The following is a 26240-nucleotide window of genomic DNA, read 5'->3' on the forward strand; positions in this document are numbered from 1 at the left end:
TCCAGCATTGCCTTGGAGTGAATGTTTGTGTCCCTCCTCCCCCATTCAGGTTCGTGCCCTAACCTCCAATGTGATGGTGTTTGCAGATGGAGCCTTTGGGAAGTGATTAGGGTTAAGTGTCCCTCATGATGGGATTAGTTTCCTTGTAGGAAGAGACACCACAGAGCTTGCTCTCTCTGCACACACGCACAAAGAAGAAATTTATTTCTCACAGTTTTAGGAATTTCTGTTCGTTAAGATTCCCAGTTATGGCAGCCCGAGCAGACTAACGTATCATAACACTCAGAGTGCCGCCTCCACTCTCAAAAGTGTCCGAGTTTGGATAAGTTATGTGGCTGCCATGTTACTACCGTAGTACCAGCATAAGGGACCATGTTATGCTGCCCCCTCCACGTACAGTAAGTGTCTGTCTGCCTGAGTCAATCTGCCACTTATCGATCACTGTGTTGGTCACTTTTCAAACAGTCCTGTGGCTTCTCCCTGTCAGTACTAGCCTCCAAATCAGCAGATGCTAAACCAACCACCTGCCAGGTTTTCCCTTCAAGCATCCAGTGCCGGGACAACCCACCTCCTGGGATCCTGTGAAAATCACTCCAAGCCCTCCCAGAGCATGTCAGGGGCACTGGTTTCCCACCTCCATAGCACAGGCCCTGAGCTCCCTACACAGCTCTCTCATACTTTCTTCACTTTTACCTTCCTGGGGGAATTCTGGCAGATTTCCCCACTTCCCCTGCAGTTATGATAACTGCTAACAGTAGGGCTCCCAAGACCCCATATCTAGCAGAGTAGTCAAGGGTCAGGGGTTTCCCCAGAGCAACTGCTGCAAATAGTCCCTTTCTAGGTATACCTTTGCCTAGGTCTTAGGTTCTTAAAGGTATCTGGCCTCACAAACACTTCTTACCTCTGAGGAAAAACACTCTTGAAATAAACGGAAAGATGTCATTGCCTTTGGATATGATTTAAGGAAAAGTTACCATTAATTTGTTACTTCAGTGCAACTCCCAACTCAAACTATATTGCAGACCAATAGGTATCTAAATTATATAAACAGTTAAAATAATAGAAACGCATATCCATATTAAATTCTTCTGCAAAAGAAAAGTGAGGAAGCAGATTGCATTGGTAGAGTGGGTCAGATTATAGATGGCCCTGAAATCAGACTCTTGAGGATTTTATTTAAAAAGGCAAAAGGGGGCTTCCCTGGTGGCGCAGTGGTTGAGGGTCCGCCTGCTGATGCAGGGGACGCGGGTTCGTGCCCCGGTCTGGGAAGATCCCACATGCCGCGGAGCAGCTGGGCCCGTGAGCCATGGTCGCTGAGCCTGCGCGTCTGGAGCCTGTGCTCCGCAACGGGAGAGGCCACAGCAGTGAGAGGCCCGCGTACCGCAAAAAAAAAAAAAAAAAAAAAAAAAAAAGCAAAAGGGGGCCATGGTGGTTCTGGATCAGGCACATGGAAGGATGTAAATGGAGTTATGGAAAGATGTGTCTGGCACTGTGGTGAAAATGAACTAGAGGAGGGACTGGAGGATGTGGGAGACTTGAGAGAAGTTGGAGACAGTCATCCGTGTGCGAGGTACCGAGGAACAGGGCTAGACCGTGTGCTTAAGAAACTCATGATCCACCGAGCAGACTGCTTGGTTCCAAGCCTAACTCCACACTCACTGCATGTGACCCTGTGTAAACCTTGACAGGTGACTTCCCTTCTGTGTACTCCATTCCTTCAGCTCGAAAAGTAAGGATGGGAAGAGTGGGATGCCATTCATTGCAAACACTCAAATGACAGCTTTATTGTTTCATTATTGTTAGCAGTAGGAATGATGAGGTCGTTATGTACCTTTGATTTGACTTAGTGGCAACAGATAAGAAATAAAAGAGTCAAGAAAAGATTCAGGGGTGGGACTTCCCTGGTGGTCCAGTGGTTAAGACTCTGTGCTCCCAGTGCAGGGGGCCCGGGTTAGATCCCTGGTCAGGGAACTAGATCCCACATGCCACAACTAAAGATCCCATGTGCCGCAACTAAAGATCCTGTGTGCCGCAACTAAAGATCCTGCATGCTTCAACTAAGACCCGTGCAGCCAAATAAATAAATTTTTTAAAAAGAAAAGGAAAGAGGGCTTCCCTGGTGGCACAGTGGTTGAGAGTCCGCCTGCCGATGCAGGGGACACGGGTTCGTGCCCCGGTCCGGGAAGATCCCACATGCCGCGGAGCGGCTGGGCCCGTGAGCCATGGCCGCTGAGCCTGCGCGTCTGGAGCCTGTGCTCCGCAATGGGAGAGGCCACAACAGTGAGAGGCCCGCATACCGCAAAAAAATATAAAAAAATAAACATTTTTAGAACAATATGGTAAACAGGAGAAATAAACCATTGAAAAACCTTTGTACTATGAAATAAAAGCAAGTGAACAACAGATAAAACATTTGGAGTGGTGATCAAGGAGGAATGTGGCTCTATTTGTGATACTTGAATTTTACTTGTACATATATAATTTATAAAATGTAAAAGCCATACAAAAACGCAATTAGAGGAAAAAAACCAAAGTGGTGTGTTCGGATTGCAGGAAAACAAAACTTAACTCATCTTGATCTAGGGCAGATCAGGAATTAAAACACACAATTCACAGTAGTAAACGGAATGCATTTATTTTTAAGAAACCTCGAAATCCTCCAATACCATGGGCTGCCTTAACACATTTTGAAACATGTGCTAATTCTTTTCAAATCGAATGTAACACCCTGAGAAATTGTTTAATTTATCGAAGAAGCTCCATCAGTGTGCGTTATTGATATTCTGCTCTGAGGCAGAAGAATGTCTGGTAGCCACGGTGCTTATCCTGAGCTTTATTATCCAAGAAAATCCATATTTGGACTCGCCAACCTCTAAATTTCTATCATACTTAATAATCGGTCCTAATCATTTCACTCCAAGGGACACGGAAAACATTCTTAAGAGGAAATGGGGAAACAGTCATTTCCTAGAGCCCCCAGAGCTATGGTGGGCAACACTTCCCAGATACATAAATTGCCCCTAACTTCCCAAGTATACAAAAGCCATTCCAAATACCTTCTTAGTCTCCTTTTTCTCAAACATGCTGTCCACACTTTAGATTAAGAACCAGGAACATAAAAAGTCTTTAGTCTAAAGACTTTGGTTTTGCCTTTTCAAAAGTCCCTTCATCTCAGAGGCAATTGCAGGGCAAAAGCACAGAGCATGGTAAGTCGGGGGCGGGGGCGGGTGGTGGAGGCTAGACACACACAACAGGGGGTACCTGGCAGGGGGCGGGGCTGGGGGGCTGCCACCACTCTAGAACTATCTCATGACGTCAGTGGATCCAGGCTCGCTGGGCTTCCACTTATGAAGATGTGGGTCCTTGGACAAATTACTTAACCTGAAAAAGAGACACTAACAGCACCGTCCTCAACAAGTTGTGAGGGATAAATGAGGTACCACACAGAAAGCACTGGGTCTGGCCCAGACTGAATGCCCTGTAGAGGCAACCCCCTCTGATGACTGCAGCTTGCCTTTGGCCATCCTTGATAGAGGCTCCTCGGAAGGCTCCTACGCGGTCACATGTATTCACGTTTCTCACACAGTGTGTCCTTGCCCAGAGACAGGAAGATCTGCTAGTACTTGCTGAGCCCTGGAGAGCCACGCCCGTGAGCGTGTGATTATTTGGCGATAACCACTGGGAAACTGCAGGCCAGGCACTTATCAAAGGCAGTGAAAATATTTAGGTGGGGTCTGTATAATATTGAGGTGGGGAAACTTCCCAATCCCTGCTCCTTGGGCTACTTGAATGGTCTGGCAGACCCACACCTCGCCATCTTTGAAGAAGTTCAAAATGGTCCCAAGCCTGGACAACTGGGTTTTCAGAGGGGCTGTCTCTGGTGAAAATTGGGTCTGGTCAGGGAGAAGGGAAGCAGAGGTACAAAGATGCAGCGGGCAGGACTCAAGCCACATAGAAGCTGTGTTAAAGCAGTTCATCAGGAAGCACTAGGCAGGTCTGGGAGCACAACTCTGGGCCCAGTTGACACCACCTGGTGTCTGGGGAGAGATGTGCTGGCCCGCCATCTTTGCCGGAAGCAATCTCTCAGCAGGCTGGGAAGAGGAAAAAGGACTGGCATTGGTAATAGCAGGAGGACCACATAAGTGTTATAACATTGGCCAGATTACATTTAAGTGCCTTAAGAGCACTGGCTCACTTAATCCTCCCAACAGCACTAAGAGAGGAGCCATTCTCCCCATTTTAGAGAAGGGGAGACTGACATACAAAGAGACTAAGTAAACACAAATCCAAAGTAGGGCAGCCAAAATTTAAACCTTGGCCATCTCACTTTGAGCCTGCACTCTAACCACTAAGCCAGTTCTGAGGCTGATTAGTCAGCAGGATGGTTGAAGATGTGATCTTGATAAGAGAAACTGTGGTTTGGGTTTCACTGCAGACATGCCGCTCTGGCCTGGGGCAAAGTGTTAGTGAGAAAGTCCTCAGAGATGGAGAGGCAAGATCCAGAAGTACGGCAGACAGGTTCTACCAGCTCAGCTCCAGCAACTTCCAACACCGTGGGCCAGCTGGCTTACTGAATGCACCCCTTTCAAAGTTGATGGATCACCTGGGAGAACGAGAGGCAAAAATCCCGCAAGAAAGGAGGAAAGAAACATGACCAACTAAGTGAAAAATATATCCCCCCCAAAAGTGAGGCCACCAAGGAGATGAAAACAATGGCTGTGTTAATCAAAATAAGGCTTCTCTGAACTCAGACCTCAAAGAACAGATCAAGGTCTCCAAAAAGAGGTAAGCGAATAGACGTGAAAGGAAGCTGGCCAAGTTCACGGAAGCAACAGGAGTGAAAAATAAAGCCATTGCAAAAGTGAAAATCTCATCAGAAGAAGCAGGAAGAGACGCTGCAAAATGCAGCGGGGGCAAAAGGTTTCTGTGCAGTTATACAGATAAAAAAATACTGAGAGCACTAAAATCAAATAAAACAGATGTAGAGAACAAATGTATGGACACCAAGTGGGGAAAGGTGGGGTGGGATGGATTGGGAGATGGGGATTGACATATATACGCTAATATGTATAAAATAGAAAACTAATGAGAACCTGCTGTATAGCACAGGGAACTCTACTTCAATTCGCTGCACAGTAGAAACTAACACAACATTGTAAAACAACTATATCCCAATTAAAAAGAAAGAAAGGAGGAAAGAAAAACACATTAAAAAAAAAACTCCTTTAAATTATCAGGAAAAAAAGACACTCAAAACAAAGCTCCAAAACACTGCCATCTTCTGAATGATTTTTAGAAAGCATTGAAAGTAAAAACCATAATGCACACAAAGATGACAGAACCACGGCTGACTGTACCTCCATGCATTCGCATAGAAAGTTTGCAAGGTGTAAACTTTGAAAAACAAGGTTCAGAAAGTGGGTAGAGTGTGTGCTTGTCTGCAAAGCAAAAAAGGATATGCATACATAGGAATGCTTGCATGTGCATGGAAATGCGTGGAAGGGACATACATTAAACTGTAAACAACAGTTGTCTCTGAGGGGGGGCCCTGGAGACCCATGGTGGAAGCGAGGTTACTTTCATCATAGACCCTTTTGTGCTGTTGGAATGTTACCACTAGCACTGCCTCAAAAACAACCTTTTCAAAGAAAAGTATATACATATACATATATATATATACACACATACCATTAAGTGTATGTGAAAGTACGAGCAATTATACAATGGGAGGGGAGACTCTAGGGGCATTTCTCAGTTGACTGGACCAGTAAGTTTGTCAACACACTTGAACAACTGAGTAAATGCAAATTTGCTCCCAGTTTTTACACGTCTGATCAAGGTATCATTCCTCCCTGACCTAAGGAGCCAGTTCAGTAATATCACGTCATTGTGCAATTTCAATCCTTTTGAAGCTCTTCCATTCAGTCAAGAATGTACACGCAGGGCTTCCCTGGTGGCGCAGTGGTTAAGAATCCACCTGCCAATGCAGGGGACATGGGTTCGAGCCCTGGTTCGGGAAGATCCCACGTGCTGCAGAGCAATTAAGCCCGTGCACCACAACTACTGAGCCTGCGCTCTAGAGCCCACGAGCCACAGCTACTGAAGCCCGCGTGCCACAACTACTGAGCCCGCACGCCTAGAGCCCATGCTCCGCAACAAGAGAAGCCACCATAATGGGAAGCCTGTGCACCACAGCGAAGAGTAGCCCCCGCTCGCCGCAACTAGAGAAAGCCCACGCGCAGCAACGAAGACCCAACGCAGCCAAAAATTAATTAATTAATTAAATCTACATATTAAAAAAAAAGAATGTACATGCAGGCATAAAAATGTTCCTATGTGTACCACCTGAATGGGTGCCGTGCTAAACAAATGTACTTGGCCAAGTTCCAGCCTCTAGGGGACAAGAGAACAGTTGTTCTTTAGACCAACAAAGGAAAGGGAGGTGCTGTCTGTCATTCTGTTGAGACTGAATTTTCTCCATGATCCGTTTACGATAAAGTCAGGAGCAGAGAATATACAAGTGATAGCTGGCATGGCTATTACTACTGTCCTGAGGTCTTCACTGTGGCACACTTGGAAGTCCCAGCTACAAAAGTAGGGTCCCACAATTGTCATGGGTGCACTTAATGGTAAAAGGTTCTCTCCTCCATGGCTAGTTTTGAGATGCACAATGCTTAAGCTACAGGAAAAAAGGTATCTGCTTAAATAAAGTGGGCAAAAGGTCAAGTGACACACTTAATTTTCCATCTAGAATCTCAACTTCCAAAGCAACAAAATAGGAACCATTTTCCTGTTACTCCAAACGAATGTATTTTATCTGAATCCAGGCTCTGTAGGGCTGATGACCAGAAAAGCACACACGGAGACATATTCTGCAGTGAAATAATGACCTTAGTCAAGAAAAGCAAGCTTACCAGCTGCACCAGTTTCAAAAAATCAACGAAGACATCACTTCTCAACATGTTTGGGTCCATGGTTACTGAAAAACAGGGACAGCGAGCCAGGTTACCACTGGGCTGGGTTGACTGCTCTGTTAAACTGCTCTGTCCTCCAGGAAGCCCTCCAGGCCTTGCCAGTGCACCGCTGCCTCCTTGAAGGCGATGGAGCCTGTGACTTCTCAAATTCAAGAAAATCTACAAAGCCCGCCTCCTCCAGGCAGCCTCGCAGGCAGCATGAACCCATCACACCAATCCGGCTGAGTGTTTCCAGGAATCCTACTTTATTCACGCATACCCCTGGCCCAATATCTATCTAGCTGCCCCTACTAGAAGGATGATGGGGTTAATACGAGGTAGCAATAAGATCTAAAAACTTGGACCTAGACTCCCACTTTAGCAGGATGCTTGGTAATTTGAAAATTTTAAATCAACCAAGAAACACTGATTAAGAGGACCTCTTTTCACGATGGGAGCTCTCAAGAGGTTACCAAAAAAAAAGCAATTATAAGGCTGTCAGATATTTAAAATTTCATTCTTCTATACTTATAAGAGCAATTTGCCCCTTAGTTTTAAAGCTCCAGATACCAATACCCAGCGCTGTGGCAGATGGGCCAAGGCTCTCCCCTGAGGACCTCACACTCACATGTGAAATGCTTCTCAGCGGTTTCCTCACTTCTTATCTTCCTCCCCACAAGTCCTCTCCTGGACCCTGCACTCGAGCTAAACTTATCCAATTTCTAAATCTGTATTAAATGTCTTTCTTTTTGGTGCTGTTTTACTGATTTTGTCAAATAACTTCTACCAGCATTCAAAACCAGCACTGACTGAGGTCATTTGAGGTAGTGCTTCCCAAACAATGCCACGTTTTTCAAAATAAAGTAACTAAGAGAGAGAGTGTCTCTGTAACAGGAGAAACTGTTTTTTGTAAAAGGTACTCCCTCTTTTCTAAAGGGGGAAGAAGCTCTTGTCTTATTTTCTGGAATATGTGTGCCATGTATGCAAACTAATCATTATAATCATTAGCGTGGATCCTTGGGGATGGGGAAATCTATTGAAAAAGTGGTCATCCAACTAGTATTTACTGTACAACTGTTAAGTACCAGGTACTATGCAAAGCACTTGGTATATTTTAGCTCACTTAATCTGCACAACAAAAGAAGATTGCCTGAAGTAAATAGTATCTCCATTTTACAGATAAGGACACTGAAGTCCAGAGAAGGTAAGTGTCTTGCCCCAGGTCACACAGCCAGTGAGGTGCAAACCTGGGACTTGACTCGAGGTCTGAATAGAGCCTGTGTTCACAGTCACAGCACTATGCTGCACTGTCTCCTTCCTTTACCTTCCAAGAGGATTCACAAAACATCCTGACTACAGATAAAGGCCAGGCCTGGAGAAGTGACCCTTTAAGCAGTGTGATCATTTGTGAAAAGGCCAGCTGTTAAAAGGAGTATTTCATGAAGATATGAGAACACAAACCAAGAAGGAATGAAAATTCAAAAGATATTACATTTTGAGCTTGAAAGCGTTTATTTAACAGGTCTAAAAGAGGTATAGTCTCCACTACAAAAGATGAATGGAAAATAAATGACTTCTAGAATTTCTATTTACTATGTTTAAAAAAAATATGTGCAGTCCTGAGAAATAATGAGGTAAATCTATAATCTCTCACCTAGAATGACCTGTAAGAGTAATATTTTAAAAGGAATAAAATAGCATATAGAAGAAAAAGCTTTTTTTCTTTTGTTATGAAGGACATTAGTGGGGTAGTTGGTGAAGTTTGAATAAGGTCTCTATATTAGATAGCATTATTATATCAATGCTAATTGCCTGATTTTGATAACTATACAGTAGTTACGGAAGAGTTGTCCTCAATCTTAGGAAATACACATAGATGTATTTAAGGGTAAACTGGCTTGTATATGCAAAACAGGCATCTCAAAAAATTATATATAATATATATGTATGCACACATTCATAATACAAACAGAGACATGGGAAAGTGAGAGAGAATGATAAAGCAAATATAAAATGTTAACATTTGGGAAATCTGGGTAAAGAGAATACAGAAAATTTTGCATCAATTTTGCAACTTTTCTGTAAATCAGAAATTCTTTCAGAATAAAAAGTTTCAGATACAGAAACGTGTATAAGGTAAGTTTCAATTTGTGTTTAACCAGCAGGGATGTACCCACACACTAGAATACATATGATGGTTTCTGAGAAATACACAAGCCACTTGTAATAGTGTTTTTTTCTAGAGGCTTGGGGATCTGAGGTGGAAGGGAATGTACCTTTCATTTTATACTCTTTGGACAGGTTATATTTTTAAAACATTTTATGTCTATACCATTTCCCGCTTTTTAAACCTTTAAATATTTGAATGCCAATGTTTCTATTTCTCCCCACCCCCTTCTGTTTGTGAGAGCTCAGTCCTGTTGTGCACAACACTTTTCAGGAACCCAGCAGTGGGCCAGGACCTCTGTACTGCCAGCCTCACAGGGCCAGAGCAGACCTCCGAGTATCCCTGTGCCTTAGCATGGCTCCTGGGGAAGACAGAGATGGAATAACCAACTCTGGCACTGCCAGTAAACATCTCCGCTATCTCCTGAGAGCTTTCACGTAAGCCGTTCATTTTATCCGTTTGTTCACTCTTAATCCAGAGATATTTCTTTGACTTCTACAATCAAAGCCAACACAGAGCCCCCGGGGGCAGGGGCTGTGGGGTGGTGAATCTAAACAAAGCATTTTTAAACCAAATACAAAGACCACATATTTTATGACTCCATTTACATGAAATATCCAGAGCAGGCAAATTTATAAAGGCATAAATTAGTATATAAAGACAGGGGCTGGTGGAGGAGAGAAACAGGGATTGACTGATAATAGGTATAAGATTTCTTTTTGGGGCGGTAAAAATGTTCTCAGATTAGATTATGGTGATGGTTGCACAATCGTGTAAATATACTAAAAACCACTGAGTAAATATATAAAATGGGTGACTTTTACATCTCGATAAATCTGTTTTAAAAAATCCAAATACATACCATTTTGCAAATACTGTTCCAACTGGTCCCTTCTCTCATCAGCCATAGATGTGGTCATTGCGAGATAGTACTTTGGTGGAAAGGGTGGCAGGCAATTTCCAAACACCCGCCTCAGCTGAAAGATCCAGAAAACACACGGTTAAGGCAAAGCGCCTGAAATTCAGGGTTGGTGAGATACCAAAGCCTCCTCTTAGGGCAAGTCTCTCTCCAGCACTTTATTCAAAATGAACCCTTCCTGGTGGCCAAAAGGAGATACCTCGATTTTCTTAAGGAGCAATTTATTTCTGTAAAGGTTTCTAGAACACTATTAGAAATATCATGGACTGACAACTCCAGTCTGAGTTTGATAGATATGGTGTACATTTTAATTTTTCATTTGTTTTTACAAAACTGCCCACCAGTCACATCATACAATATTCATACAATACAATCTTAATATTACATCATACAATATTAATATTTAATTAATTCCCCAATAGTATCTGTGATGTCAATGATGAGAGTTAGGAATTTAATTCCCCCACCATGCCCCCCACCCAATCTGAACATAACAGCAGATGTTTACAGCTGTGCTATCTAATTTGGTAGCCACTGACAATGCAGCTAGTCCGAACTGAGATGTGCTGTAATTGTAAAATACACTCCAGACTGTGAAGACTTAGTACAGAGAGAAGAGAATGCAAAACATCTCGTTAATAATTTTTTATATAGATTACCTGTTGAAATCATATTTTGGATCTGTTGGATTAAATAAAATATATTCTTAAAATTAATTCCACCTGTTTCTTTTTATGCTTTTTAACATGTTAAAATTTTAACAGAAAATTTTATATTACATACGTGGCTCACGTTATATTTCTAGTGGACAGCGCTGGGTTCTAGAATTCCTATAATGCTGACATATGATCCCGATAGAAACCCAACCAGGCCCCTTCCTCCTCCCCACCCACACATGACCCAAGACCATGGCGGAAATTATTTTTATGCAAGCTCATAGTGGATGCATCAAAAATAATTTTAAAATTAAGATAACCAAAAGTGCATCTTCCTTCATTCTAGCCTTACGCTTACAGTGATAGCTCGAAGATAAGATACCTCATCATTCTCTTTAAAATAGGAGAAAGGAAACCAGTAAGAAACCCACTGAGATTTTAACATGGTACCTCTGGAGCAGGAAGGCTCAGTGGCTTAAAGAAAATGAAAGCAGATCTAATAGAAATGAGACTGCAAACAAATAAGAACTTTCATTCCATGACCTTTGTCAAAAATACAGTGTGTGTTTGGCAAATATTTACCTTGCATAGGCCTTAACTTCAAAATACATCCAGAATCTGACCACATCTCTCCACCCCCACTGCCATCACCCTGGCCCAAACCACTGTCATCTCTTCCAGTTTATTGCAGTAGCCTTCCAACAGATCTCTCTGCCTCTGCCCTTGCTCCCCTTCTGTCTATTCCTAATACAGAATCTGAGGTTATAACTTAAAAATGTAAGTCAGATCATTCCTCTTCCCTGTACAAAAGCCTTCATGGCATCCCATTTCACTCAAGTACAAGTCAAAATCCTTAGAGTGGCCCAGAACTGTACCATCCAATAAGATGTCCATTAATTGTCTGTGACTACTTAAATTAAAATAAAATAAAATTTAAAATTCAGTTCCTCAGTCATACAAGCCACATTTTAAATACTCAATAGCCACTGGAAATGTGGCAAGTTGCTACTGAATTGGACACAAAGGATATAGAGCATTTCCACCAGCACATAAAGTTCTATTGGACAGTGTTGATCTAACACCTAGAAATGTTATTAACTGCCTACCTGTAGGGAAGATACAGCTCCCTGATTTGTTTTGTTTGGTCTGCTAGGTTGTTTGTTTGACTACTAAAGAATTTTCATTTGATGCCAACATTTATTTTTGCAATTAAAAAATTTTTTAAGTTATGTCCTGGAGAGAATACAAAATGGTCCAGCCACTTTGGAAGATAGTCTGGCAGTTTCTTACAAAATAAACATAGTTTTACCACATAGTGCAGCAATCACACTCCTAGTTATTTACCCAACAGATTTGAAAACTATGTCCATAAAAACCGGCATACAAATGGTGCTTTATTCATAACCATCAAAAGCTGAAAGCAACCAAGATGTCCTTCAGTATGTGAATGGATAAACAAACTTGGGTGTATCCCTACAATGGAATATTACCCAGCAATAAAAGGAAATGAGTTGTCAAGACATAAAAAGACATGGAGGAATCTTAAATACATATTGATAAATAAAAAGCCAGTCTGAAAAAGCTACATACTATATGACTTCAATTATATGATATTCTGGAAAAAAGCAAAATTATAGAGAGAGTGAGAACATCAATGATCACCAGGAGCTTGGGATGGGGGTACTGAATTGGTGAAGCACATGGAATTGTTTAGGGCAGTGAAACTAGTCTGTATGATACTGTCATTGTGGATACATGAGGCTCTGCATTTGTCAAATCTACTGAACTTTACAATACAACTTTAATGTGTCCAAATATATTAAAAAATCATTTAGGAAGTGGGGAAAAACCCAGGATAGAATGCAGAATGTGAGTAAACAATTTAACTATATTACAAATATATGAAACAACTGCAAGGAAGGGGGTGAGAGAAAAGGTGCTGACCTAAGTCACTTGGCAAATGAGTGGAGCCTGTAACAGTAAAGGCAAAAGAAGCTGTACAGAAGTACTGCGCTTTAGCTGATAAAATTGTTTCCTACACAGGTACAGGTTAACAATTCTAATACCATTATATGTGTGTACAGAATGGAATAATTAAGTAAATGGATGGCAGATAGTGGGAGTCAGGTTTCTCACTGTTGGAATGAGAGTTTTCAGGTAAGTAAAGGGAATAGGCTAGAGTAAGCCATGTGGTAATGGATTATTGTCAGAGATATTGGTATGAACTCATGTTTAACTTAATATACATACAGATGGTTACACATAGAAGTATTTACAGACATGCATATATACACATATATTTTCTTGCTGTGTCAGCTGAGAGGGGCTAGAAGCAATGACATTGCAGTAGCAGAGAACACATCTGGTGCCCAGATCTTGGTTTCTAATATCATTCTCCAAAAAGCAACAAGCGCTCCAGGGAGAAATGGTTGACTCTAGGACCAAGGCAGGAAATATACAAGGTGAGCCTGGGGCATCTTGTACACCAGAAAATAAGAAAGTGGACAAAACAAACAAAAGTCAACAATAGGGGTATGTCAAAGAAACACAGGAGCAAACTGAAAGAGCTCCCATAGGACAAGCTGGAACAATTTGAACAATAAAATAAAGTCTTACTGAAGTACAACCTAAAGTATAAATTAAATATCTAGGAGTCTACATAGATATAAATTATTGAATAGGTGGGGAGTAACCATGCCGAGTCTGACCCAGTTGCTGGACTGTTGCCGCTCCGCGCAAAGGATCTGATGGCGGCACCTGCACTGACCGACCCACCTCAGGGCACTGTGACCTTTGAGGATGTGGCCGTATACTTCTCCTGGGAGGAATGGTGTCTTCTTGATGAGGTTCAGATACACCTGTACCTTGATGTCATGGTGGAGAACTTTGCACTTGTATGCATGCTGGGTAAGGCCCTCACACCCACCCCTATCCTCTGAGCTAGGTTCTGCCTTTCTCCTTTTCCCTAGGGGCTGCTGTGTCATTCTCACATCTGGACCATGGATACTGCTTTCTTCTTCAACTGCTTGGTCATGTGCTGTGGTTACTATGGCTAGCCAGAGTGCATCCCTACTCCTTAGTGCCCTAACACCAGTAGCCCCAAAGTTGCAGCTAAGGATTCAGGCTTGCAGTGTCCTGGTCCCCTGACCAGAGATTGAACCCAGGCTAAAGCAGTGAGAGCTCTGAGTCCTCACCACTGGACTGCCAGGGAATTCCTGCAGGTTCTTTCCTGGAGTTGAGGATGAAGAGACACCTTCTGAACAGAGCGTATCTGCAGAAGGAGTGTCACAGATGAGGACCCCCAGGGCAGGTTTGTCTCCTGAGAAGACCCAGCCCTGTAAGATGTGCACCCCAGTCTTGAGAGACATTTTGCACTTGGCTGAGGAGCAAGGAACAAATAGGGGGCAGAAAGCATACATATGTGGGGCATGCGGGAAACAATTCTATTTCACTGTAAACCTTCAAGAGCACCAGAAGCCGCATATTAGAGAGAATCCCATGTGATATGACATGGGGAGACCCTCATTTTGGAAGAGCTGCACAATCCACACAATAGGGAATCTACCTACTTACATGGAGATTGGGAACGACCTCGTGGCCAACATGGGACTTCAGCCACAGCCACTAATACCAGGAAGAAACAGAACAGTAAGGAGTGTGAAGCTGTTTTTCACAGTGGAACAGGTCATCACAGCTGGGGAGAAGGCAAGAAAGCCTCCAGTCACACATAAATACTTGTTCAGGATGAGAGAGTCCTTACTAGTAAAGGGTTTTGTGAGTGCAGCAAACGTGGGAAAGCCTGCATCCAAACATGTAACTTTATTCAGCATGAGCCAGTTCACACTGGAGAAAGGCCTTATGAATGCAGCCATTGTGGAAAATATTTTAGCTGCAAATCTGGTCTCCTTGGACATCAGAGAGTTAACTGTGGCGGAAGGCTCTATGACTGCAGTGACTGTGGGAAATCCTTTAGCCTAAGGAAGCACCTCAGAGCACATAGGAAAATCCACAGTGGAGAAAAGCCTTATGAATGCAAGGAATGTGCTAAATCTTTCATCCAAAAGTGCATCTTAATTGAACATCAGAGAGTTCATACTGGAGAAAAACCTTATTGATGCACCCAGTGTGGAAAATCTTTTGCCTGCAAATCCAATTTCCTTGCACATCAGAGAGTTCACACTGGAGAAAAGCCTTATGAGTGCAGTGAATGTGGGAAATCTTTTGTTGCCAGGAGTAGCCTCTGGTATCATCAGAGAGTTCACAGTGGAGAAAGGCCTTATGAGTGCAGTGAATGTGGGAAATGTTTTGTTGCTAGGAGTGGCCTCCAATATCATCAGAGAGTTCACAGTGGAGAAAGGCCTTATGACTGCAGTGAATGTGGGAAATGTTTTACTGGTAGCTCTAGCCTTCTTCGTCATCAGAGAGTTCACAGTGGAGAAAGGCCTTATGAGTGCAGTAAATGTAGGCAGTCTTTTACTACTCGATCCTCTCTCTATGATCATCACAGAGTTCACACTGGAGAAACGCCTTATGAGTGCACTGAATGCGGGACAGCCTTTAAGCAAAGACAGCTCCTCTGCATCCATAGGAAAATCCACACTGGAGAAAAGCCTTTTGAGTGCAAGGAATGTGGTAAATCTTTCACCCACAGGTACCACTTGATTAAACATCAGAGAGTTCACACTGGAGAAAGGGCCTTATGAATATCACACATATGGCCGGCAGTGATGTTGGAGGAGTTTCAGGTGGTAAGAGAATAAGAAGAACCTGTGCAGCTAATGGACCCTTTCTAGAGAGGAAACTGAGGCACAGAGATGATGTGTCATCTGTTTGTGATCTCCCAGAAATGGACAGGGACCTGGGCTTCAATGCCAGGTTGCCTGGTTCAGGATATCGGGAGTCTGGTCACTTCACTCCTTCCCTGCCCCCCACCCAGGTTTGGGGACTGAAAGAACACCTTGTCCATCCTGACACTTCTGCCAGCCGATCCCCACACCAGGAACCCTGCTCATACCCCAGCCCCGTGCTGATGGACAGGATTATCTTTTCTCTGGGAACCAATATTGATGACTTTCCTGTGACTGACTCCATTTATCTACCCAACCAAACCAGTGCTGTGATTCAGTTATTATTATTGCCATTTATGAAAGGAGGGGTGTCCAGCTCAGAGAGGTTGAGGGACTTCCACAGGGCGTCACTACTGCCAGGGCTTTGATGAGAGTGGTTCATCTACACACTGCACATGTCCACTGGCTTCTCTCCTGCCCATCCGAGCAGGGCCTCCATTTGCTGTGTCCTGACCATGAACTACCCACACCTGACATCTGCATCGCCACCAGGTCTCCAGCTTCATTTTTACCAGTACACATCTCCCGGAAACACCCTCCTGCTTGGGAAATTCTCCACAGGGACAGCAGCACTAAGCCAGGCACTCTGGACTGGGTCATTGGTGTCACCCCAGATTTGACACTGGCTCCACTGCCATATGCAGTGATTTGTTTCCAATGTCCTGTCCATCTTCTTTATATACCCACCTCAGGATGTCCCTGTTGCCCTGTTATGTGGTTGACCCGCTCACTGTTCTGGGCAGTGTGAGGGACATGTAAGGACTAAGAATGTCCACTGTGGCCCTACGTGGCCTGGTCCCTAAGGCTCCTCTTCCTAAGCCCCTTGATCCATTGCCTCACTGCTCCTCCTACTGCTCCAGAAAAATGTTAACTCACCAAAATGATGATTGTTAATTAGCAAGAACTTGCCCTCCCCCTCTTGGGACCCACACTTAAAAGCTAAGACTGAATGCAGGCTGATCCCTCCCATGAAGACTTAAAAACCCGTGTATAAAAAATTACGATTTTAGGGGCTTCCCTGGTGGCACAGTGGTTAAGAATCCACCTGCCAATGCAGGGGACACGGGTTCGATGCCCGGCTTGGGAAGATCCCACATGCCGCAGAGCAACTAAGCCCGTGTGCCACAACTACTGAGCCTGCACTCTAGAGCCCGCGAGCCACAACTCCTGAAGCCCCCGCGCCTAGAGCCCGTGCTCCGCAACAAAGAGAGGCCACCGCAATGAGAAGCCTATGTATCGCAACGAAGAGTAGCCCCTGCTCACCGCAACTAGAGAAAGCCCGCGCGCAGCAACAAAGACCCAACACAGTTATAAATAAATAAATAAATAAATGTATTTTTAAAAATAAATAAATTATTGAATAAATAAACAAATTGGAGAGAATAGACACATTTCCAAATAATGTACGTAGATACTTATCCCACAAGTATGTAGATACTTATCCTACAAGTATGGAACATAAATCCTTACTCTTTAAGTGTGGGCTGTGCATGGTGACTTCCTTCCTAAGAGCACACTGTGGAAAAGGAGGGAAAAAAGTAACTTTATATGGAGAAACCTGACAAACACTACCTCAGCCCGGTGACCAAGGTAAACTTGGCCCCTGTGGTTTTCCTCTCAAAACCATAACCCCAGTCTGGTCATGTGAAAAACATTGGACAAACTCCAATAGAGGGACATTCCACAAACTACCTGACCAGCGCTCCTCAAAACTGTCAAAATCATTCAAAACAAGGAAAGTCTGAGAAACTGTCACCGTCAAGAGGAGCCTAAAGAGACATGACAATTAAATGTAATGTGGGACCTGGGTGGGATCTTGGAACAGAAATAGGACATTGGGTAAACACTAAAGAAGTCTGAATAAATAACATGGTATCAATACTTCATTAACTGTAACCAAAGTATAATACTCATGGAAAACAACAGGGGAAACTGGGTGCAGGGTAGATGAACTCTCTGTACTATCTTCACCATTTTTTAAAATAAATCTAAGATTGGGCCAAAAATAATGTTTATTAAAAAAGAAAAACTGATGTTCCGGCTTCTCTTGAAGAATCGGAAGGTCTGGAATCACCAAGTTTCTATCCTCTCAGGCTGTTCCCACCACCCACCACTGCCTCTCACCTGATCCGTGCCTCTCATTTAAATTACCTGCCTGACCCCAGTAGCCATTTAGTTTGCCATCTTTCCTCTAAATCTAGTAGTATAAAATATTAGAGCAATGATACGTTTTTTTTAAATTCAAGGAAGTTTTCCTGCTGTGACAGAGATGGTCCAAAGGCCCCCCAGTTACAGCACCATCCCAGGTAGGGCTGCTCAAACGACCTGGAATTTATGCACCCCATCTCTGCTAATTCCATGAAGTAGAAGCAGAAATTTGTCTTCTTTGCATGCAATTATTTCTTGATGAACTGAGTGAGTGATCTTTAAAAGGCAATTGTCTTCCTTGGCATGTATTCATAAATGTAGCAGATGCTCCCAAATTGGTTGGAATCACAGCAGCCTTGAGCCAGTAGGGCTGCCTGGGTTACCCATCTACAGGGGAATATCCGGAATGGGGAGCCCTAAGGCCAAGAGCTGGGTAAAAAGTCAACAAGGATTAAGGTCCTAATACCCAACCCAGAGCAAAAACTCTCCCAGCAGGTTTTACAACCTGAGCTGACTTCTCAAGGAATCTTTCCCCTCCTTTCTTGAGCACTGGTCTAAGTGGGGAGATAAACACACAATAAACTGAGCAGTTAAGTCCACCAAAAGTCAATCACCGACTCCACAAGTTCTTCAACTCTATCAAAATACAGTCTTTTCCACTCGTCTCAAATAGCACACAGTTGAGCTATTAAAAGCACTCACATACTAAGAATTATCTGGCATTAGAGTTTAGTTCCATCACTCTTTCAAAAACTGTTTCAAGAGATCAAAAGGAAAACACACCTCTTCTGTTCATTTATTATGAGGTGTTTTTGCTTGTTTGTTTGCTTTGAAAGGCCATGTTCAGATAGCGTATTTTTTAAATCCCAGCACAATCTCCTGTTCTAATTTCTCCATCATACAGTTCTGCCTCTTAACATGAAGAGAACTTTACTGGCCAATTGAAAATGTCACCTCCTTCCCCATCCCATGCACTCACAGCCCCCTATTCCTATCCCACAGTGGTGACCTGGGACAGGTAGAATTACAGTCACAAATGCTGTCCTTTTTACAGTCTCTTTTTCTACTGTTGACTCATTCATCCCACCTCTCCAAGGCCCCTGGTAATAAAAATCTCAGATTCTCCAGATAAAGGGCCACAAGCTCAAAGCAATCTGGACTGTGATATCCTGTACCAAAGAACACTAGTCTTGTATATTATTCCATTTCTTCCTCAAAACAGTCCTGTGAGGTAGATGATCATCGCTGCCATTAACATTGTCATCCTCCCATCTTGACAACGAGGGCAATCTCACATCCTTCCACCTTGGCAACAAGGTTACTTGACAATATGAGTAACCTGAAGCTCAGGCAGCTGAAGTGACTTAAACCAAGATCCTACAGCGCAGAACTTGGACACAGTCTTTTTACTCTTTTGTCCTTCTCCTTGCCCTCTTTTCCTCCCATCTTCCTCCTCCATCAAATCTCTTGGGCATCTCCTAAAGCAGGATTCTGTGCTGGATACACTATGCCTACAGCCTTCATTCATTCCTTCATTTAAGTACTTGGGTTTTTCAACTAAATAAACAGGGGAAACAAGATCTTCACACACACACACAAAAGGAACGCGACAAGGTCTAAACATAAAGTGGCACAGGAATCAGAGAAAGGCATCTTGTGCAATCAAGGGGGACTTCCCAGAGGAGGTGAGGCTTAAGGTGAACCTTGAGAAAGGGCTGGTCCCTAACCCATGGGCGAGAAAGCAGGGGTCTTCCCAGAAGGGGGAATGAGCCAGGCAGAGGCAATGGGCTGCTTGATGAGAACAGAGGGTCTGAGTGGGGGAAAGAGGGGAGATTAGGTGAAAGAAGGGAAGAAGCGAGGCTGAGTCAGCACTCGGCAGGGAGGAAGACTGAGGCGGTGCGTAGCCCTCCTCTCCCACTGAAGGATCCTTTACAAGCTCCCATGGCTTGTCTGCATTGCCACGTCTGGCACTGGCAGGGTGTTTTCAAAGAAGCAAGCATCCTTTCCATAGAGTCTAGCGTCACTCACACAGGATGGCCAAAATGAGCTAGTTAAAGGTTTCTTTTACAGATCTCTTTAAGTCCCCTTGAGGGAGGTGGTACAGACAAGGGCATAGATCAAACTGGTTTTATTCATCGAAAGGCACAGAAAGCAGTCAGGTCAGGCAGTTCACACAGCAGAGAGATGGGCAGCACTCAGCAGCGAGGGGAGCCGCCAGACCTTAAGGGAACCTCAGTGGGGACAGGGCTTCAGAGGGCGCAGCTGACCTCTGGGAAACACACCCATCTCTCCTCAGGTCAGTCTTATGGGCATTAGCCTCCGCACAGCTTGGCTGAGAGGAGCAGGGACCACTTCACCTGGGCCAGGTTCTTCCTCCCTGATTGCAGAGTTCTCCAATATACAAAACAGAAATCCAACTTGTAAATCCAAAAATCACATGTGCTAAAGTCAGAGTCTTCACTTAATTTAACATAGTGCTTGGTATTTAATAGGTACTTAGTAAATATTCTTAAGTAAATCAGTTAATTCTATTAAGATGAAATTTCTGTTCTACTGTGATGCAGAACTTCCCAAAAAATCAATTGGAAATGAACTTATACTCACCAAACATACACATAACACACACACACACACACACACATAAACACAGATGGGGCCTTTATACTGTTTCCCTTTTTTATAGTGCTTAGTATTAAATCAGATTAAGAATTCTGAGCCATTTCACATCTTCCATGGAATAGGAAGAATAAAAACTAGCTGAGAAGTGGCTGGGAGAAGTCACCCAACCCTTCAGTCTCAGACTTAGGGTTGCCAGATAAAATAGAGGATGACCAGTTAAGAGTACCCCAAATACTGCATGGGACATTCTTATACTAAAAAGTGTTCGTTGTTTACCTGAAATTCACATTTAACTGGGGATCCTGTATTTTTATTTGCTAAATCTAGCAACCTTACTTGGACTCTTCATCTTGCAATACCAAACTTACAGGGGCTTCCTGGACAGGTGGAATAAAATCCTGTGCCTGGAACTCTAATGACAGAAATCAGATGTCTGGGGCTAGAGGTGGAGGAAGGGGACCAAGGGCAAGGGGACAAGGGAACATTATGCGTGTGGAAACTGTTCTCTGTCTTGATTATGGTGGTGGTAATTGTAAACATTTATCAAAATTCATCACACAATACATAAAATTGGGGAATTTTATTATGTTATGCCTAACAGGATGGTAGTTTAGGATGCAATTGTTTTTCTGATGCAATTTATTTTGTCAACTTTGATAAGGAACCACAAAATGTAATGGGTTAGAGCAGGTTCTAGAGATCAAATCCTGGCTCCAACACTTACTAGCAGTATGACCTTGGCCAAGTTGTACCTCAGTTTCCTCATCTGTTGAAAGGGGCTAATTATAATCCTAACTCATAAGACTGTTGTAAAACTTAAACACGATATGACATGGAAAGCTCTTGTCACCAACCTTAGCACAGAGTAACTGATGTTAGTTATTGTTTTAAATTAATAATAATACCAATAGCCACCTCCTAAGATCTAAATAGTTTCTTTAAAATGAAGTTGTTCGTACAGAAAAGAGAAGCAATGACACGTGTAAGGTAGTTAGAAACTGGATAAAGAAATCCCCGCTTTAGAATTTTGAAAAACCTGGGACAGATATGAAGTATTCATCAATATCTCTTGTATACTTCACAGAGGGCACTGGGCTGTGGCAATTCCATATGTAAAAGTCCACTGCAGGGACTCCCCTGGTGGTCCAGTGGTAAAGAATCTGCCTTCCAATGCGGGGCACGAGTGTTCGATCCCTGGTTGGGGAACTAAGATGCCACATGCCGCAGGGCAACTAAGCCCACACGCCACAACTACTGAGCTCGCATGCCTCAACTAGAGAGGCTGCGTGCTGCAAACTACAGAGTCCAAGCACTCTGGAGCCTGCGTGCCACAACTAGAGAGAGAAAACCCACACACGACAACTAGAGAGAAGCCTGCATGCCACAACGAAGATCCCACGTGCCGCAACTAAGACCTGACACAGCCAAAAAAATAAAGAAAAACCAAAAAAAAGCCCACTGCAGTGAATAACAGTTTCTTGTTCATGGTTTCCAAAATAGAAGGTCAAAAGAACTGGCTTTATATCTCCACTTCTGGACCTTCTAAGATTGGATAGGTCCGAATTTTCCTGAAAACAAGCATTTTCCTGTGTCTTTTGGTTAATAAGGACCAGATTCAGGAATTCTCCAAGCATCTGAGTCAGTAAATGTTTACTGAGCACGTAAACTATGTGCCACGCTCTGGGAGAAACTGGACCCTAATCTTCATAAGCGCCCTGTGAAGTTGACATCCATAACCAATTACCTGATTATTTCTGAAAGGGAAATTGAAGATCAGAGAAGAGGTGAAGTGTCCAGCCAGAGAGTGGTCAGTCAATCCCACGCCCACCCTGCTCCTCCTGGCAGTCTCCTGCTTTTCCCCTGTGATAGTCACCTCCCTGGTCACACCTCACACACAGGAAGACAGATGGGGCGGGATATGACCCTCAAATTCCTCCTCCAAATGCCTAAACGACCTGTACTTTCTCTTCCTTCGAGATCCGCATCTGCCTTCCTGTGCAGTCCTCCCAACTCCCCAGACATGTTTCGGTCACAAGTAGCTTGTCATCCTTCAGAAGTCTGAATCCATGCCCTTTTTATTCAGCCATTGACAATCATTCCTGAGGACCTACCAGGTCACAGGCACTGTGTTAGGTGCTACCAATTCAAAGACAAGCACAAAAATTAACTAACAACCACATTACACCTGTTTTTGTTGACTCCAAAGAAACTTAGTCATACCTTGAAAATGGACTTTTCCAATGCACTATGATGTATGAGCAAGGAGGCTCACTGCAATGATGTTTTTAATAGAACAATGGAACTGAGCTGTCTATCAACAGAAAATGGTCTTAAAGGAAACGTGATGTATCTACTCACTAGAAACCAGGATTGTCTGAAAGGACTCTCCCAAAAATGTTAATAGCTGTTGCCTAGGCAAGCATCTTCTTTTCCTTCCTCTCTTCCTTCCTCCCTCCCTCCATCTCTCTCTCTTTCTTCCTTTCTTTTTCTCTCTCTCTCTTTCTTTCTTTCAACTTTAGGTATGTGCTCTTTATAATCAGTACACAAAATCTTAAAAAAAGAAAAACCGAAAAAACACTGTGCGTGAGTGTGGGGGAAGGGCGGAGTTCATTTCAAACTCCCACGTACTCCTCTAACCCACTTTAAAGACTTGCAACACTTCCTTATTAGGAAAATAAAACCCATTAGGGCAGGCTAATAAATCAGTCTACCTCCAGGAAGAAAATGCCATCAGGACTTGTGAGAAACTAGAGTGAGAAATGGCCTTCTGACCTGATAAGTCGTCTGTTTCCTGGGTTTCCAGACCGCCCCTGTTTGAAACCTATGAATACCCTCGTTTGAAAACAAAAATAAAGACACACCTTTTTAAAGAGGGGGAAATTAAACTCTGGGAGAAAGGAGATTAAACACCCATGTACAAGATTCCTAAGACTACGCCTTGATCTAGACTTGGTTTGCTCATTTTGAACAGGGATATTGTCCTGGGGGAGCAGCTGGCACTGAGATGGAGCCCAGGTGGGGCTGGTGGGGATCACCGGGCTGGAACGGGTTGGGATAATTGCCTGTGCCCTATTCCCTCATTTCACAGCTATAGGTGATTAGGAGCGATATCATGTATTCATTGAGCTGTATGCCAAGCAATTCACAATTAATTGTTACTACGACCAGGATTAAGAGCCCGAAGCCCTCAAGAGGTGCAGTGTCCTGCCAGAGTCAAGCACCCAGAGCGCCCTGGGCGCACGTTTCCTCACCTGCCTCAGGTGGGCGGGCTGGTACCCGCCTCGGATACGCTCACCTGTTCGTTCCAGCGATGCAGCTGGCTGTAGCGCACCTTGCAGAACAGGAACCCGTCCAGGTACACCGAGTACAACTGCAAACAGAGTCATCACGTCCGGATTAGCCGGGCGAGGTGAGCTCCCGCCCCCGCCTTGTCACCGGCCTCCTCCTCCCTGCCCAGTCGGACCACGACCCCCGGCGCACCACGTAGCGGCCCCCCAGCGCGTCGGGCCGCTGCTGGGACACTGGGATGCAGAAATGCATCTTCATGGCTTGGGCGGAGGCTCCGGAACGGCGCTGGGAACCCGACCCGTGGCAGCGGCGGCGGCGCCGTTAGAGAATCCGGACTCCGCAGTCGTCGGGGGAGCCGGACCTGTGGCGGCGGCGGCGCGGTGCTCTGCTCTGAGCCCCGCGGCGCTGGGTGCAGTAGGCTGGCCCCGCGGTCCGGGGCGGGGCCGGGCTCCCGCTGCCCCCTCGCCTCTAGTGTCCGCAGGTGGGGCCGGCCTCTTGGTTGCCGCCCCGCTCCGGCTGCGCCACTCGGGTCCCGGGAAGGGAGGGAGATGAGTGCGGCCACGGCCAAGGGCCGGGGCCCCGTGCACAGACCCCAGGCAGTCCTGCGCCCCGGGCAGTGCTCCCAGGTGCGAGGTGGGGCCTGAGACGCAATTCAGGGTAGAGAGACTCTAGAAAGTGCCAGTGCCTCCCTCGGGCCAGGGGTTTCACCCTGGGGTCTATGGACTCCTGGGGGCTCTTTGGGGAAAGTTGTGCGTGGATGGGTGAGGTGATGGGATTCTTCTGGGGAGAAGGTCCAGGGTTTCGTCGGATATTCAGAAGGTTCCTCGAACCCACAAAAGTTAAAAATCGTTGCTCCAGCTGCATAGATGTCCCGTACCCCTGCCTGATGAGTAATTCACTAACTACTCCCCACACTGCCCCAGCATCTCGGCTCAGGCTCCTTGCTGGGGGTTAGGGGTGAGGGACGCACAGCTGAGGAGAAGCCCCTCTTCTCCAAGTGCCCGCCCCACGGCCGCGTTCTGATCTCTGTGCCCTGCAGAATGTCCAGTCTGCCTTCCATTGGGTCTGGCATGAGAGACAGAGACAGATCACATTCAGACCGACCCTCAAACTCAAAATGTTAACATTTTCTGCAAGTCAGTGCCCTGACAGGGTTGAAAAAATTTTCCATCCCATTACCTGCCAACACTGCCTGCAGTACACTGTGAATGAAGGTTTTCAAAATATGCATACATCTAGTAATTACCCTATGACTAGAACATTCCTATTAGGTTCAGTTTTATGTGTTACCATTTGTTAAATGTAACACTTAAGGTATGCCGCAGCATTTATAACCCTGCTTTAGTATTTTTTAAATACTAAATATTTTTCCTTTTAAAAAATCGTTTTTTTCCTTAATATACGAGAAACTTCAACAATTGTTTTCCCCTTAATATACCAGAAACCTCATCAACTGGAAGTGGTTTGGGCAACTCTTGATCCCCAAGAAGCCCTGGTTTCAAATAGGTGTCAGCACCCAGTTAGCTGCGCTCATATAAACCCTTTGTTCTCTGGACTAACCATCCCAAGTTCTTTCAACAGTCTCTCATTTTTAGTTGCTGTGGAAAGTAATCCTATTTCTGTTATTGTAGTTAAACCAAGATGGTGTTCCTCCCGCCTTACGGTGGTCATCAGGGTGGAAGGAGGCTGGAGGGAAGCAGCAGTCACATGTGTGTCCGTCATAGGCAGGCACTGGGCTCTCTCTGTGCTTCCTGCCCTTTAATCCTCCTGTAACCCTTTCAGGTAAACAGTAAAAGCAACATCCTACCAATGACAGGCCCAGAGAGTGGAGTAACTTTTCCAAGGTCACAGATCACTTTTTCATAGGTCTGAATAATTTATTCTAGGATTTCATCAGAATCATGGAAAGTCCTTAAAGATGCAGGTCACCACTGGGTGAGAGCTGAGGGCCTGACATGGGAATCTGAGACGAGGGAAGGAGAACAGCACCGCTGAGCCCCCCATTCATTCTCACAGGCTTGCTGGGTGCCAGGCTCTGATGTACATGATGCCATTTAATTTCCCCAGTAACTCTGAGCTAGGAACCTTCCACCCTTCTGGTTTTTCAGAAAAGGGAATCGAGACTTAGGGCCTTAGAGTTAGGGAGACTGTATAAGGCAGCGGCTAAGAGAATGGCAGCAGGAATTCATATCCCAGCTCAGTGGCCTCTGGCTCAGGGGCCTCGGGCATGTTAGTGGATTCTCAAACGGCACTGTCCTCCTATGAAATCATGTTAATCACTCTACCCACTTCAAGAGGATTTTCATTCCATCCTTTGCCTATGAGCCATCTTTGATCTGGAGGGCCGCTCTATAGCAAGGCAGGGGTGTCCCTGAGTGTCCCCTTGACTAGAGGCTAATCAGGTATGCTCTGGGATCTGGTCCAGTCTTCAGGCAGCAAAGCGGAGCATCCTGGTCAGGCTCCTCCTCCTGGGAACTTACCTCTACCTGTGAAGGGGCTGGGCCCTGGCTCAACCCCATGGCTATGTCCAAACAAAGCCATTTCCTTCCTTTAACTAATGCCACACCTGAATCTGAACTAAAACAGTACTGGCCTCTGTGTAAGTCCCTGCCCTCCTCCATCCCCAATCTCTGTCCCTGACAG

The 26240-nt window shown here is 44.6% G+C and overlaps 1 protein-coding gene and 1 pseudogene across 5 annotated transcripts in view; one reads left to right on the top strand and one right to left on the bottom strand.

The window, feature by feature from the left end:
- The window catches only part of SNX31 (sorting nexin 31), a 63441-nt gene extending 39486 nt beyond the window's left edge, over positions 1 to 23955 (bottom strand). For 2 of the 5 annotated variants that reach the window (XM_019925053.3, XM_019925052.3), the window contains exons 1-4: positions 23790 to 23953; positions 23605 to 23679; positions 9983 to 10097; positions 6915 to 6979 (exon numbers count right to left, since the gene is read on the bottom strand). In XM_019925053.3, the coding sequence (XP_019780612.1) occupies positions 6915 to 6979; positions 9983 to 10097; positions 23605 to 23679; positions 23790 to 23855 (321 nt within the window). In that variant the 5' untranslated portion in view covers positions 23856 to 23953. Of the gene's footprint in view, positions 1 to 6914; positions 6980 to 9982; positions 10098 to 23604; positions 23680 to 23789 lie in introns of all 5 variants that reach the window. The other 3 variants (XM_019925054.3, XM_033843260.2, XM_019925051.3) reach the window with 2 other exon arrangements.
- Positions 13443 to 15398, top strand: LOC141276939 (uncharacterized; annotated as a pseudogene).
- Positions 23956 to 26240: the final 2285 nt, after the last annotated feature.

This window comes from Tursiops truncatus, chromosome 17 (assembly GCF_011762595.2).
Source record: "Tursiops truncatus isolate mTurTru1 chromosome 17, mTurTru1.mat.Y, whole genome shotgun sequence".
NCBI lineage: Eukaryota > Metazoa > Chordata > Mammalia > Artiodactyla > Delphinidae > Tursiops > Tursiops truncatus.